A 15,015-nucleotide genomic window follows, 5' to 3' on the forward strand; every position below is an offset into this window, starting at 1 on the left:
CAAGTCCGATGCGGGACAGGCAGACACGGTTGCAGGGGAAAATTGGTGGGTTGGGGTTGGGTGTTTCCTCCTTTGTCTTTTGTCAGTGAGGTGGGCTCTGCGGTCTTCTTCAAAGGAGGTTGCTGCCCGCCGAACTGTGAGGCGCCAAGATGCACGGTTGGAGGCGATATCAGCCCATTGGCGGTGGTCAATGGGGCAGGCACCAAGAGATTTCTTTAGGCAGTCCTTGTACCTCTTCTTTGGTGCACCTTTGTCACGGTGGCCAGTGGAGAGCCCGTCATAGAACACGATCTTGGGAAGGCGATGGTCCTCCATTCTGGAGACGTGATCTACCCAGCGCAGTTGGATCTTCAACGGCGTGGATTCGATGCTGTCGGCCTCTGCCATCTCGAGTACTTTGACGTTAGGGATGAAGGCGCTCCAATGAATGTTGAGGATGGAGTGGAGACAACGCTGCTGAAAGCGTTCTAGGAGCCATAGATGATGCCGGTAGAGGACCCATGATTCGGAGCCGAACAGGAGTGTGGGTATGACAACGGCTCTGTATACACTAATCTTTGTGAGGTTTTTCAGTTGGTTCTTTTTCCAGACTCTTTTGTGTAGTCTTCCAAAGGCGCGATTTGCCTTGGCGAGTCTGTTGTCTATCTCGTTGTCGATCCTTGCATCCGATGAAATGGTGCAGCCGAGATAGGTAAACTGGTTGACCGTTTTGAGTTTTGTGTGCCCGATGGAGATGTGGGAGGGGCTGGTAGTCATGGTGGGGTGCTGACTGATGAAGGACCTCAGTTTTCTTCAGGCTGACTTCCAGGCCAAACATTTTGGCAGTTTCTGCAAAACAGGACGTCAAGCGCTGAAGAGCTGGCTCTGAATGGGCAACTAAAGCGGCATCGTCTGCAAAGAGTAGTTCACGAACAAGTTGCTCTTGTGTCTTGGTGTGAGCTTGCAGGCGCCTCAGGTTGAAGAGACTGCCATCCGAGCGGTACCGGATGTAAACAGCGTCTTCATTGTTGAGGTCTTTCATGGCTTGGTTCAGCATCATGCTGAAGAAGATTGAAAAGAGGGTTGGTGCGAGAAAGCAGCCTTGCTTCACACCATTGTTAATGGAGAAGGGTTCAGAGAGCTCATTGCTGTATCTGACCCCACCTTGTTGGTTTTCGTGCAGTTGGATAACCATGTTGAGGAACTTTGGGGGGCTACCGAGGCACTCTAGTATTTGCCAAAGCCCTTTCCTGCTCACGGTGTCGAAGGCTTTGGTGAGGTCAACAAAGGTGATGTAGAGTCCTTTATTTTGTTCTCTGCACTTTTCTTGGAGCTTTCTGAGGGCAAAGACCAGGTCAGTAGTTCCTCTGTTTGCGCGAAAGCCGCACTGTGATTCTGGGAGAACATTCTTGGCGACACTAGGTATTATTCTATTTAGGAGAATCCTAGCGAAGATTTTGCCTGCAATGGAGAAAATAAATCCCATTCTAATCTATCAAAAGCCTTCTCTGCATCCAAAGTTACTGCTACACTTAAATCACATTTTTTGAACTAAATAAATTAAGCTAATCAACCTTGCAACATTATCAGCAAATTGCCACTTTTTGACAAATCTGTTTTGGTCTATATGGATAAAATTTGTTAAATATTTAGCTAATCTATTTGATAAAAAATTTTCAATGATTTTCTTTAACCGAATTCAATATTGATATCAGTCAAATAAGATGTCAGATTTAACAGATCCTTATCTTTCTTTGGTATAACTAATTATTGCAGTTGAATAAGACTCCAGTAAGGAATGAGATTCTGCTGCTTGCTTTAACATCTCCATAAAAGGAAGTATTAAGAGATACTTAAACTTTTAAAAATAACTCAGGCAGAATACCATCCTCCCCTAGAGACTTACCATTTTGCAATGAACTAAGTGCTTCACTGATTTCTCTTGCTGTAAAAGGAGCATCTAAATCTCTTTGATCTCGATATTTCAAACTAGGTAAATTTATCTGAATTTTTTTTAAATCTTAATTTTAACTTCATCTTTACTAGACAGTTTTATAAAAATTAGAATAAAAATCTTTAAATTAATCATTAATTTCTTGGGGTTTATAAGTAATCACTTTTGAGCTTTTTCTAATAGCATTATTCTAGAAGTTTGTTCTGTTTCTAACTGAAACAAGAACCTTGTGGGCCCTTTCTCCCAATTCATAATACCTCTGCTTAGTTCTCTCAATTTATTTTTCCATTCTATAAGTCTGGATCTTATTATAATTGTTTTTTTTTCTTTACTAATTTCTTTCTTTTCTCATCTGAAACCTTTCTTTGTAAATCCTTCTCCAAGTCCTCTATTTCCATTTCTAATTGATCAACCTCTTTCATAACTTTCTTAATTTTTGCTGTAAAACTTATCTGACCTCTCAAGTATGCCTTCAATGTGTCTCAAATAGTAAATTTATTAACTACTGAATTAGAATTTATTTCTAAAAATTATTGAATTTGTTTTCTTATAAAATACCAAAAATCCCCTCACTTCAACAATGTAGAATTAAGTTTCCACCTGTAAACCGAGTACTCCTTCTCAGGAGCCCACCATCATTACAAGCGGTGAGTGATCAGATAAAATCCGAGCCTGATAATCCACTTTCCTAACTCTTCCCTGCAATTGCACCAATATATAAAATAAGTCTATCCTAGATTAAGAATCGTACTAATGTGTACAACAAGTATAACCTTTACCAAATATCTATTAAGTTCAATTTTTTCATTACACTCAGGGTTACCTTTGTTGCTTTAGCTCAAACAACTGATCATGTCACTTTGTCCAAAACCAGATCAAGACAACAGTTAAAATCCTCTCCTATCAATATTTTACCATGCTAAAAACATAGATTCCCGAATAAATCCATCATCTACGTTTGGTGCATAAATACTCATAAGTGTCCACATTTCAGAATAAATTTGACAATGAACCAGGACAAATCTCCCCACAGAATTGGTAACCATCCTCTGAATTTTCAAGGGTAACGTTTTCTTGAAGAAAATTGCCACTCCTCTTGCTTTAGAATTAAATGTTGAAGCTACCACTTGTCTCCCTACTCAATCTCTTTTTTTTTAAATTTTGATGTTCCTTCTCTGTAAAATAAGTCTCCTGTAGAAAAGCGATATCAGCCGATTTATATTAAGACTTACAAAACTTAGTACCCAACTATTAGCCATTTTTACTTCCCCGAAAGCTCAAGACTCCCCTTTGCCTCTCCTCTTGGGCCTCCCACATCTTAAAACTTAGCCACACTTGACATCTCCATCCAAAGGAAGTAAAGAAAAAAAAAATCAAAACTTAAACCACCCTCCAAAACAAAAGTACTGTTAAAAAAATAGACACATACTACCTCCCTCAATTGTGCGGGAAGTGGCTCTCGCCACTAAGTGGCGCATAATAGCTTGGGAAGGAGAAGGAAAAAACCCTTCCACGACCACCCCCCCCCCCCCGCAAAGAGAACAATAATTGTATATATTTTAAAAAACAATTCATTTTTAGGTGTAGGCAGTCGCTTCAAGGACTCTGTTAATTTGTTCTTCATCAAGTTTTTCCATTTTTTGTTGTGTCAACTCTCTGCGGCTTGTATCTTCTCAGGTTGTTGACTATCTGTAGTTTGCACATCAATTTGTTGAACCTTTTTATGACTTGGATCAGAGTTAACAAATTCCAAAGCTTCCATTTCATTGACAAAAAATCTTGCTCATCTCCCAAAAACATCTCAAGTGCAACAGGATGATGAAAACGCATCCTTTCTCCCACAAAATTGATTTAGCTGGGTTAAAATCCTTCCTTCTTTTCACAAATGCTGTACTTAGATTTGCATAGAATACTTTCTTATCAGCCACTCTCAATGAGCTTTGATATTGGTGAGCCTTCTGGACTGCTGCTCTCAATATTCTCTCTTTATCTTGATAATGCAAACATCTAATCAGAACAGTGTGTGGTGTCTGTCCAGATGATGGTTTCTTTCTATTAGAAAATGATCAGATCCCAGAACTGGGATCCATTTATGAAAAAAATTGGACAGGATTGGGACCTTCAAAATCTTTCATCAGCCCAACCATCTTCACTTTTGTCTTGGCTATGATTTTCTAATATATCAATTTTTTGTAAAGGTTTTTCCTTCTCGAGATTCCATGCCATAACTGAATCTTCCAATTTATTAACCACATTCTTCCACATCGTGGTATTCTTGCAAATTTTCAACTTTCTCAACTTGTTTTAACTTTGTCAATCACTTTAACGTATCATGTCACCTTTAACATATTCAAATTGCGCCCTACAGACACGAACTGCACATCCATCTTCTCACTCATCGCCTACAATTGATTCATCAATTGCCTGCCCATACCCTGTCCCCTTGCTTCAGGTGCAATTTTCATTTCTTATAGGAGCTGAGTCTCTTGATCCCCATTTTCCTCCTCCTCCTCTTTATCCTGCCTTTCTATATCACTTAAGATTGAAAAAGGAGCTTCTGATTCTGCCTCCTACTCTAAAGGAGGCAGATATTGCGAAGAAGTGTGCTGCTGACAGCAGCTTTACCAGACTCCCATAATATTGCCATTTGATCCGTTCCCCCACTTGTTCTTAGTCGTTGTAGCTCGATGATCTTCTTCTGGACTCCAGTGCCATCCTCTTCGTCTCCCCGGTGAAGAGGCGCTGGTGTCATCTGAACGCGAGCTGCTGCAGCTCGTCATCCGAGGAACTTCAACCTGAGTTTCCAACATCAAGGTAGGCTCAACTTTCTCCACTTTTTCAACTTCTTTCATAACTATTTTTCTAGTTGTCCGTGTCTTCCCTTTCCTTGAAGCCATACTAAAAACTCTGCAGGCAAGTTCCAAGCATTGTATTAATGATTTAAAATTTAGAAAAAACATTTTTAAAAGTCAGTTATTAATTTATTCTCCCAGGGGAGGCATATTCCCATGTCCTTTAATCACCCCAACACACCACCACTCCCCCCACTGATGACAATAAAGGAAGTCCCTTCAGAAACGGCGTGGTACCACTTCCCTCCTCTGATGCAGCCTTGACACCGACCCTTATATTTTAGTCAAGTAGTCAAGACTCCCTGGTCATCATGTAATAGATAGAGCATGTAATATTACACAAAATTTCATTCTGCCTGACTTAAGTGTCACCCAGCACTTGACTAAAATACAAGAGTCAACATTGAGGCTGCATCAGAGAAAGGATGTCCCACCACGCCGTCTCTGAAGGGACTGCCTTTTCTTTATAGGGCACCGCAGTTGGTGTAGCGGTTAGCCCAACATCTTCACAACGCCAGTGATCGAGACCAGGGGTTCTAATCACATGCTGACTGTAAGGGGTTTGTACGAGCCTGTGTGCTGCCCAAATGACGTTATAATTTGAACAATGGGAGGCAATCGGAGCCACAAGGAAAGCCTATTCAGACATGGGGAGAACGTACAAACTCCTCACAGACAGAGTGGGATTCGAACCCCGATTCCAATCGTTGATGCTGTAATGCCGTTGCACTACGCCAACCGTACTGGCCCATGCCAACATCTTTTCCAGATTGGTTTGATTGGAACCCTAGCCATAATTTTGAAATTGTACGTGAATATATTTACTTTGTTACCACAAAAGACTTAAAATGTTCACCATGTTTTTTTTAATGCAGTGGAAATTTTAAGTCCGAGTAACTTGTGCAATGACACAATTTTAAATTTCAAAGTCTGATATTTTGATCCCTTGGTGTCCCATCAAGGCCTGTCCCATTATCTGTCTTGCTGGTGATTGAGTGGCAGAAAATGTAGGCAAATGCATGCCAAATAATTTAATAGCTTAAAACAACAGTAGTTTCTGGAAATGCTTCAGTGTACGTGGAATACCAGTAATTGCCAATGTCAGCTGATTGCACAAATTATTTGGGATCAGTCATCGTAAGTGAGCAGCTGTTGATTGATTTAAAGTAAAAACACACCGAAATGCTGGAGAAACTCAGTTGGTCTCATGGCGTCCATTGGAGACAAAGATATATCGCTGACGTTTCGGGCCTAAGCCCTTCTTCAAGGAATGAGCCAGAAGCAGGAAATCTCAGACAGTGCCGGCTGGGGGGAGGGGTCCAGACCCACAGAAGGGGTTCATTGGGTAGGATACTTTCCATGCAGTATCATTTTTAGTTTTTATGGCAATACGAGATGGTTCTAATAGGAGATTTTCCACTGTGACGCTGCCACAAAACACCGAATTTCACAACTTCCTCATGACAATAAATTCTGATAAGGGGAGAGGTGAGATTGATTTGTCTGTGCGAAGGGAGACAGAGGGAAAAGGGAGAGAGACAGAGCTGGAGGGAAGGCATCGGTGGGGCAGGGATTTAAACGAAAGCCAGAGAAGCCAAGGGGTGGCATGATTAACGTAGCAGTTAGTTCAACGCCTTTACAGCACCAGTGATCAGGACCAGGTTTCAAATCCCGTGCTGACCAAAAAGAGTTTGTATGTTCTCCACGTCTGCGTGTTATCTCCCTGGACAAGGCTCTGATTTTCTCTCACCGTTCGAATCGTACCTTGGATTATAGTTCATTTGGGTGTAATTGGACGGTACGGGCTCGTGGGCCAAAAGGTCCTGTTGCCGTGCTTTAGGCATGTCTAAATTTGAAATTGATGCTAATGCCATCCAGTTGGAGGGTGCCCAGGTGGAAGAGGAGGTGTTGTTCCTCCAATTTGCAGGTGGTCAGACTGGGCAGTGCATGAGACCATGGGCAGACATGTGGCAGGGGAATGGGATGGGAATTGAAATGGGTGGCCATTCAGCTGTTGACCGATTTGCCATCTGCAGGAGGCTGCTACATGGTCTGGAGCAGCCAGAGGGCAAGCTCTGACTTCTGTTCCATTTCTTACTGTTAGAGACGGCTGAAATTCGTTCAGCATGTTGTTATGCCATTATAGCCCTTGCACAAAGCAGACAGTGCGTGCGCCAACGTTCACAAATTGGTTTCTTTTCTGTGCACGCATGCACATGCAGCTTAGAGGGGACATTGCTGGTGAGACAGCATCTGGAGTACTTGAGAAAGGATGTACTGGCTTTGGAGGCAGTGCAGAGGAGGTGAAGGGGTTAACCTATGATGAGAGATAGAATCGTCTGGGACTGTACCCACTTGAATTCAGAAGAATGTGGAGATCTTATATAAACATACAAAGTTATGAAAGCCATCAATAAAATAGAGGTAGGCGAGTTGTTCCCCTTGGTGGGGGAGACTAGAACTAGGGGTCTTGGAGTAGATTTAGGATAGAGATGAGGAGGAACTGCTTTTCCCAGAGGGGAGTGAATCTATGGAATTCACTGCCCATTGAAGCAGTGGAGGCGACCTCAGTAAGGCAAAGTTGGATAGATTTTTACATAGTAAGAATTAAGAGATAAGGGGAAAAGGCAGGTCAGTGGAGATGAGCCCATGGTGAAAGGAAGAGAGGCTTGACGGGCCAAATGCTGCTCCTATTTCTGGTTTTCTTATAGGCCAGCACAACATCGTGGACCAAATGGCCCCCACCATATTCCATGCTCTATAACAACTCCAGAGTGTGGCAACTCTTCACTGTCTGAGAGAGTGAGAGAAGCAGATTCTAACAGCTTTCCGTAAAGGAAAATAAGTGGGCATTTCACCAATTTGTTGGGTTATAGGTCAACTGGAAGGGCTTTTGTGCAAGATTTTGATTCTTCCTCACACACACTTCTCAAAGCACACTAAGACAGTCAGCAACAAACCTCAAACACAGTGGCTTACCAACACAAAAGCCTTGAATAAACTTGTTATGCATTGCTCCGGGAACACATTTATTGTTACCCAATCATTCAAGGACTAAAAATTCATGAAAGCAGAACCTAAATATAATATTTGAAAAAAATTAAAATTCTCAGAACACTTTACAAGGACCTGATTGAAGTCGAGGAACTGTTCCCAGCAGTGAAGGTCTGATGCATGCAAGATCTTCAAAGCCCAAATACATTTTAGAAAAAAATGAATCATCCCAAGAGCTGTACATCAACAAAATCAAAGCTAATATTTTTTGAAAATTAAAAAAGATGCATCGCAAAAGAGAATCAAAACCTATGCTTTAAAATGAGTCAATTCAGACCCAATTTATGTAAACCTAGTGCACCAATGGAAAAATCAAAACACAGTCATCCAGGATTCAGTTATGACCTGCAATAGAACCCACTCCACAAAGTGCTGCCTGAAGTGACCTCCAGTACCAACGTCTCCACGATGAGTTTACATGCAAGGGCATTATTCCAAAGACCCTGCGTGAGGAAATCTGGTGGAAGACTTCCCGTCTTCCCTGCCAGTCATTTGAAGCTGGGTTCATCAACTGATTGAAGGTAAGTCTCTTCCAAGTCCCCTTCTTCCTGTGAGTGGCTCCAAAACGTTGAAGACCTGCTAAAATGCAGGAGGTCGGACCCCAGCTGTGAGGTGCTCCTCCACTTTTCCTGAGGGATTCCATGACTGCTTCTGTTCACTTCAGAACTCCCCACACATCTTTTTGGAACACACCTTGAGCTGAAAAATGAGCAGAATTTTTATGTTTTGCTCTGAATTAAATTCACCTACATTGAGGCCACATAGAAGCACAAGCATGACCAATTACAAAAACCGGACGTCTTAATAGAGTTACAATACTGCGTTGTAAAAGAATTAAACGTGCGGTATTTTGTTTTCCTGAGATAAAAGGTATGATTTCCTGTCTCCCCATTAGTCAGGAAGACACAGCAGAGTCTACACTTCTGAAGGGGGTTGAGCAGGGCAAGGAACCAAAATCTCAGTAACATTTTACAGAAGTAAAATGCGAAGATCTACAGACACTGGGATCGTAGTAAAAACACAGAAATGCTGGAGGAACTCAGCCGGTCTCGTAGCGTCCATAGGAGGTAAAGATATATTACTGATGTTTCAGAACTGAGCCATGGTACATTGGTAATATATCTCTACCTCCACAAGACCTGCTGAGTGTCTTTCAATATTTTACAGGAGAACAACTGAGAGGGTCCTGTCTGGCTGCATCATTATGTGGGACGGTAGATGCAAAGATCGATCATCAAAGTGGCCAAGAAGATCCCTGGGGTCTTCCTTTCCTCTATAGACGACCTTTACTAGGAGCATTGATGTTGCAGCACCCCCAGCCTGTCCTTGTTTCCACCTCCTCCCCACTCCCATGCAGAGCCTTTTAATTCAGGTGCCTGCCTACTTTTTACTCCCACCTTGAAGAAGGACAATCATAGCATCTGCAGAATTTTGTGTTTCACTACAGGAAAGGTTAAAGAGATTCGGACTTCATTTCCTGGCACGTGGAAGAATGAGCGGAGATTTGATCTAGGTATTTAAAATTATGAGTGGGATAGACTGAGTAAATGTAGATAGGCTTTTTCCACTGAGGTTAGGTGAGATACAAACCAGAAGACATGGGTTAAGAGTAAAAGGGGAGTTGTTCGGAGGGAACTCTTTCACATAGAGTGGTGAGAGGAAAAAGAATGGTAAACATTTTTTGGGTCGATGAAGGGTCCTGACCTGAAGCATCAATCATTTTTTCTCTCCTGTTGTTGTTGCGTGACCCGCTGAGTTAATTGGATAGGAGAGAGGAAATATGGGAATTAATTGGGGCGGGGGAGTTGATTTTGGCTTTGTGAAGGGAGACAGAGGGAAAAGGGAAGGGGGGGGACAGAACTTGAGGAAAGGAGATGAAGAGAAAGATTGGGGAGGGGGCTTATGGAAACCAGAGAAATTGATGTGAAGGCTATCTGGTTGGAGAGGGCCCAGACAGAATATGAGGTGTTACTCCTTCAATTTGCAGGTGTGGTCTCAGTTTGGCAGTGCTATAGACCATGGACAGACATGTCAGCAAGGGAATGGGGCAGAGAAATGTAACTTGGTTCCTCACATCCCAGCAACACCTCAGTAATTCTTCTCCGCACCCTTTCAATTTTATTGGTATCTTTCCTGCAGCCTCTGACCTTAATATGGTCCAGGTCTGCTGAAAGTACAAAGAAATTAGCTATTTGGCATGAATCGGTACAAATATTCTGTTATGCCATTGACTCATTTCTGCAAAACCAAATTGCAGAGCTGGCAGTGATAGGCTGAAGTTGTTTAAGATGATAGCCATGCCTTTACAGTCAAATGGAATAAAAGAAGAAAATCTGCAGGCAAAGGGCTCAGGCCCTAAAATATTGGGCAAACTTCATTTCTTATAGATGCTGCATGACCTGCTGAGTTTCTCCAGCACTTTTGTGTATTGGACATTGAGTTCATTTCACAGCATGGAAACAGGCCCTTCGGCCCAAGTTGCATTCCCAAGATCGAGGCACATCTCCTGGTACTGAAACTTAATATGCCAACTAGTTGCTGCATGGAGTGTGATCAAGGCACCAGACAGGGAGATAAGAAAGCAAACTCTTATTTAGAGGTTTGTCCCTTCTCCCAGCTCTCTCAGAGAGAAGGACAGATGTGGTGAGGCAGCAGGAAGCATGGTGAGCATCAGAAACTCTCTCAACACGAAGGTTGGGGGTGGGGTATTTCTGCCCTTTAATTCGTCCTACATTTTGGGGTGTAGGTGGTGGTGGCGCTAGACAGGGGGATGCTGTTAGTGGCACTGGACGGGATGGGGATGGTGGCGGTGCTGGATGTACCCGATACCTTTCCGTCCTCCCGTTCCCTCTCAACTACAGTATTGACCACTTTGGGGACCCCGAGGTTACGGGGAAAAGGCTGGGGCACGGGGCTTATGGAAACCAGAGAAATTGATGTCTTCTGCTCTTGTATCTTGTGAAATGTTGTGACCCTGATGTGCACAATACTATCACAGCGCCAATGACCCAGCTTCGAATCCACACGGTCTGTAGGGAGTTTGCTCCAGTTTCCTCCCACCCTCCAAAATGTATGAGGCTGGACATCAATTTGGATGTAGTTGGGCAGCATGGGTTTAAATGGCCGGAATTGGTTTGACCGTGTTGTAAATAAATAAATTAATAACTACCCTCCAAGGTTTATCGTTCTTCCAATTTAACACCAACTACTTTTCCCTAAAATAATCTGGCAATTCATTCCTGTCACAAAACCACTGGTCCTTTTGCTTAAAAATAACCCATCAAGACAGTATAGCTACTCACCTTGAGGCTGGAGTGAGATATCCTATTTGACCTGATTCTGTGGGCATGGCACTCTTTAATGGAGGAAATTTGGTATTTTTTGTCAGTTGAGGTGTACTACTAGGTCTGAAACATGCAGACATATTTGGCTGACACTGTAGTTTGTGCTTCTGGTCTGGACCTAGAAAATATTTATGTTATAATCAGGCTCATTAAAGTTATCTACAAGTTTGCCGATGACACCATAGTTGTTTACAGAATCACAAACGGCAATGAGGACGTGTACAGGAGGGAGACAGATCAGCTCATTAAGTGGTGTCACGAAAACAACACTGCACTCAACGTTAGCCAAAACAAGAAGATTGTGAACTTCAGGAGAAAGTCTGGAGAAGACGATCCAGTCCGCATTGAGGGCTCAGTTGTGGGAGAAGGTCAAAAACTTCAAATTCCTGTGCGTCAACATCTCCGAAGGCCTGTCCAAAAGCCTCCACATTGATGCAATCACGAAGGAGACTCAACAACGGCTCTACTTTGTTAGGTGTGTCACTTCAGACTCGCTAAAACTTCTACAGGTTGACCATGGGCAGCATTCTGGCTGGTTGCATCACTGTCTGGGACAGAGGTCCCAACACTCAGGACAAGAAAAACTCCAGAGGGTTGTTAATTCGGCCTACAACATCACAGACACCAGACTTCACTCCATCAAGCACATCTACAAGTAATGGAGCCTTAGAAAAGCATTCCCTAGCCTCAAGGACCCCCACCACCCAGGCCAGGCCCTCTTCACTCTGCTCCCATCAGGTGAAAAGGTACAGGACCTAAAGACGAGCACTCAGCGGCACAAGGACAGCTTCTTCCCCTCTGCCATCAGATTCCTGAATGATCGATGAACCAAAGACACTGGCTTAATTTGTCTTTTTCTTGCACTATTTTTATTTATTGTTGTAAGGTAGTCTATATGAATGTTTGAACTATAACACTGCCGCAAAACAACAAATTTTGTGACTTGTTCAATGCAATAAATTCTGATACCGACATCCTGAAAGTTTAAACTGTAGTGGATGCAAGAAATAAAATGTTATATTGGAAGCAAAAATGTACTGGAGGAACTCAGTGGGTCAAGTGGGAGAAAAAGAATGGTCAACTTCTGATGTCAGAACCCTTCAAGAGAGTGCAGAGGGGGGAGAGAGAGCAAGTATAATGAGGACAAGGTGGGAGGGATTAGAAAGGGATCAGTCAGAGATTGATGAGCCAGGGAGAGGTAAAGGATGGGGGACAGGTAGGGAGACAGAGGCAGATAATTGAGAAAAAGTGGGGGGGGGGAGATGGAGGGAGATGAGTCGTACTGGGCAGGGATAGAGACTGCTGGTGGGGTGATAAGTAGAGACAAAGGGATGAGTCTGATGTAAAGAAGATGACAATGGAAGTAATTTGGGGAAGATATCAGGGACAGATGAGATCATATGGAACAGAGGGGGGGGTCGGGGGTGGGTAATTCTGTAGCTGAAATATGGGTGGAAGAAGATGTAAACGGAAAGTGTGGGATAAGAGAATGGGAACAGAATTACTGCATTTGAAGTTGTTCCATTCTAAAGTTGTCAAATATTGACTTGAGGTACAGTCATGGGCTCAATAAGAGAACCCATGTTTTAACTTCACCTTGCAGTGAACTGACAATGGGTGGGAAAGAAATACAACTCCTGGTTGCTTTTTAACTATCCTGAGAGCTGAAGGTGCCAACATTAACCAAAACAAGCAATGAGTTCAGGTGCCATGAGGTCATGTTGTAGCTCTATAAGGAGGCCTTTGGGAAGTTGGGCTTCATTAAAAGGGGGATTGTGTTCAAGAGTCGAGAGGTCATGTGACAACTCCACAAATTTCTGGTGAGACCACACTTGGAATATTATGTTCAGTTCTGGTCACCTTATTACAGGTAGGAGGTGGAAGCTCTGGAGAGGGTGAAGAGGAGATTTACCAGGATGTTGCCTGGATTGGGAAATAGGACTAATGAGGCAAGGTGAACCAAGCTGGGATGTTTCTTTTTGGAGCCAAGAAGGATGAGAAGGGTCTTAAAGGTGTACAAGATTATGAGAGGCATAGACAAGGTAGACAGTCAGCACCTTTTCCACAGGGCAGGAGTAGTAAACACCAGTGGACATCTGTGTAAAGTGAAGGGTGGAAAGTTCCGGGAAGGCATCAGGAGTAAGCTTTTTACACAGAGAGTTGTGGGGACCTGGAATACTTTGCCAGGAGTGGTAGTGGAGGCTGGAACATGAGGGGCATTTAAGAAACTCTTTGACAGGTACATGGAGGATTATGAGGTAGGGGGACGGGTCTAGATTTTTTTTGGTAGGTATATATCCCACAACGCCATGAGCTGAAGGCCCTGTTCTATGTACCAATATGCAAATACTGGAAATTGGCAATCAAGCTGCAAACACTACGCCTTTTCACAACGTCGGCGAGTGGCGACCCTTTTGGACCTGGGTGAAGTCCCTGGGAAGCTAGAAGCACCTAGGCCTTTCACATTGCAGTCCAAATTCCCTGTAATTTGCCCTCCCTGGCAATTTAGTGGGGGGGGGGGGGAGGTCCTGCCCCCAACGATGACATAGCGACAAATATTAATATAACTAATGCCTATATGCTTAAATTCAATCCACAATCCTTTTGCACAAATACCTTGCCCCACATACTTCTTCCTTGATTGGTGTTGCAGGACGGCAGGTTCTGACATCACGATGCTTCCCCTGCTTGGCCATTTGCCAATTCAAGCGGCAAGGAGTGGGTGGCCCAGGTAATTTTATTGGTCCGACATTTTCACATCACCAGCTCACGGAAGGATTTCCGGGAAAATTTCCTGGGGATCCCCATTTTACACAGCGGTGTGAAAAGGCCAATTGACAAACCTCTCAGGGAGCACCATGCACACCAGTGTTCCTCATACGAGCACAAACATTCTCCTTGTCCTCTCAGCACTGCTCCTTCACTGCAACTTGAAATGTTTGGTTAGTAACTTATCATTGTTCTGTCAAAAGATTATTCACCCTAAACATTTTGATTCTTCCTCCAAAGATGCCAACTGATTGCAGAATCACATGGCACAGAAACAGGCCATTTGGCCCAACTTGTCCATGCCTTTCACTGTGGGCATCCTATAATGGGCTCTCATTTTAGAAAAAACCTGGGATGGTCACTGTAAAGGATGGTATAGACAGGAGGAACTGAATGGTCACAGCTAACATTTCACACGAGCACCATCACAACACGAGTCACATTAGAGGGTTAGGGTGAGAGAAGGCTTGTCACAGTCTGTTCCAGAATTCATTTGCAAAGACTTTGTGATTCTGGCTGCTGAGGAGAAAACAGCTTTTTGAAGCAAGTCTTGTGACCAGCCATTTTTGTGGAATTCAGAGCAAAGCTGGCTCTGTGAAAGACTGGACCTTTTCGGTGGGTTGACCTGAGCCAGGAGGGTCATTTTGAGTGTAACTAACAATGAAGTTACTTGGAAAGGCCGGAACCAGGGTCTTAGAAGCTTCATGGAGGCAGCCCTGTTCGAGTCTGGCCTACAAAAGGAGCAGCTAGTGTGGATAGACATTTCTTCAAAGGCAACACAAGGTGAATTCACGAGTCTGTGCCAGCCACAACTCCGCTCTTCCCATTAGTTCAACATCAAGTTTCAAAGGCCTGCACTCCAACATTGAATTTAAAAGACGGAACTTTGATACACACACACACACACACACACACACACACACTAGTTCATGCCATAACAAATCCCCACCCTCCTAGTCCCACTGACCAGCACCCGGTCCATACCCCTCTAGTCCCCTCCTATCCATGTAACGATCCAGTCTTTCCTTAAATGTAACCGATGATCCCGCCTCGACCACGTCTA

At 43.4% G+C, this 15,015-nt stretch overlaps 1 protein-coding gene across 9 annotated transcripts in view; it reads right to left on the reverse strand.

Moving 5' to 3' along the window:
- Positions 1–8,089: 8,089 nt before the first annotated feature.
- The window catches only part of ssx2ipa (synovial sarcoma, X breakpoint 2 interacting protein a), a 100,407-nt gene continuing 93,481 nt past the window's right edge, over positions 8,090–15,015 (reverse strand). For 8 of the 9 annotated variants that reach the window (XM_069939386.1, XM_069939385.1, XM_069939384.1 and 5 more), the window contains 2 exons: positions 11,142–11,301; positions 8,090–8,538 (listed from right to left, as the gene is read on the reverse strand). In XM_069939386.1, coding sequence (XP_069795487.1) covers positions 8,328–8,538; positions 11,142–11,301 — 371 coding nt within the window. In that variant the 3' untranslated portion in view covers positions 8,090–8,327. The remainder of the gene's footprint in view (positions 8,539–11,141; positions 11,302–15,015) is intronic. The other variant, XM_069939391.1, reaches the window with a different exon arrangement.

This window comes from Narcine bancroftii, chromosome 5, assembly GCF_036971445.1.
Source record: "Narcine bancroftii isolate sNarBan1 chromosome 5, sNarBan1.hap1, whole genome shotgun sequence".
NCBI classification, from domain to species: domain Eukaryota; kingdom Metazoa; phylum Chordata; class Chondrichthyes; order Torpediniformes; family Narcinidae; genus Narcine; species Narcine bancroftii.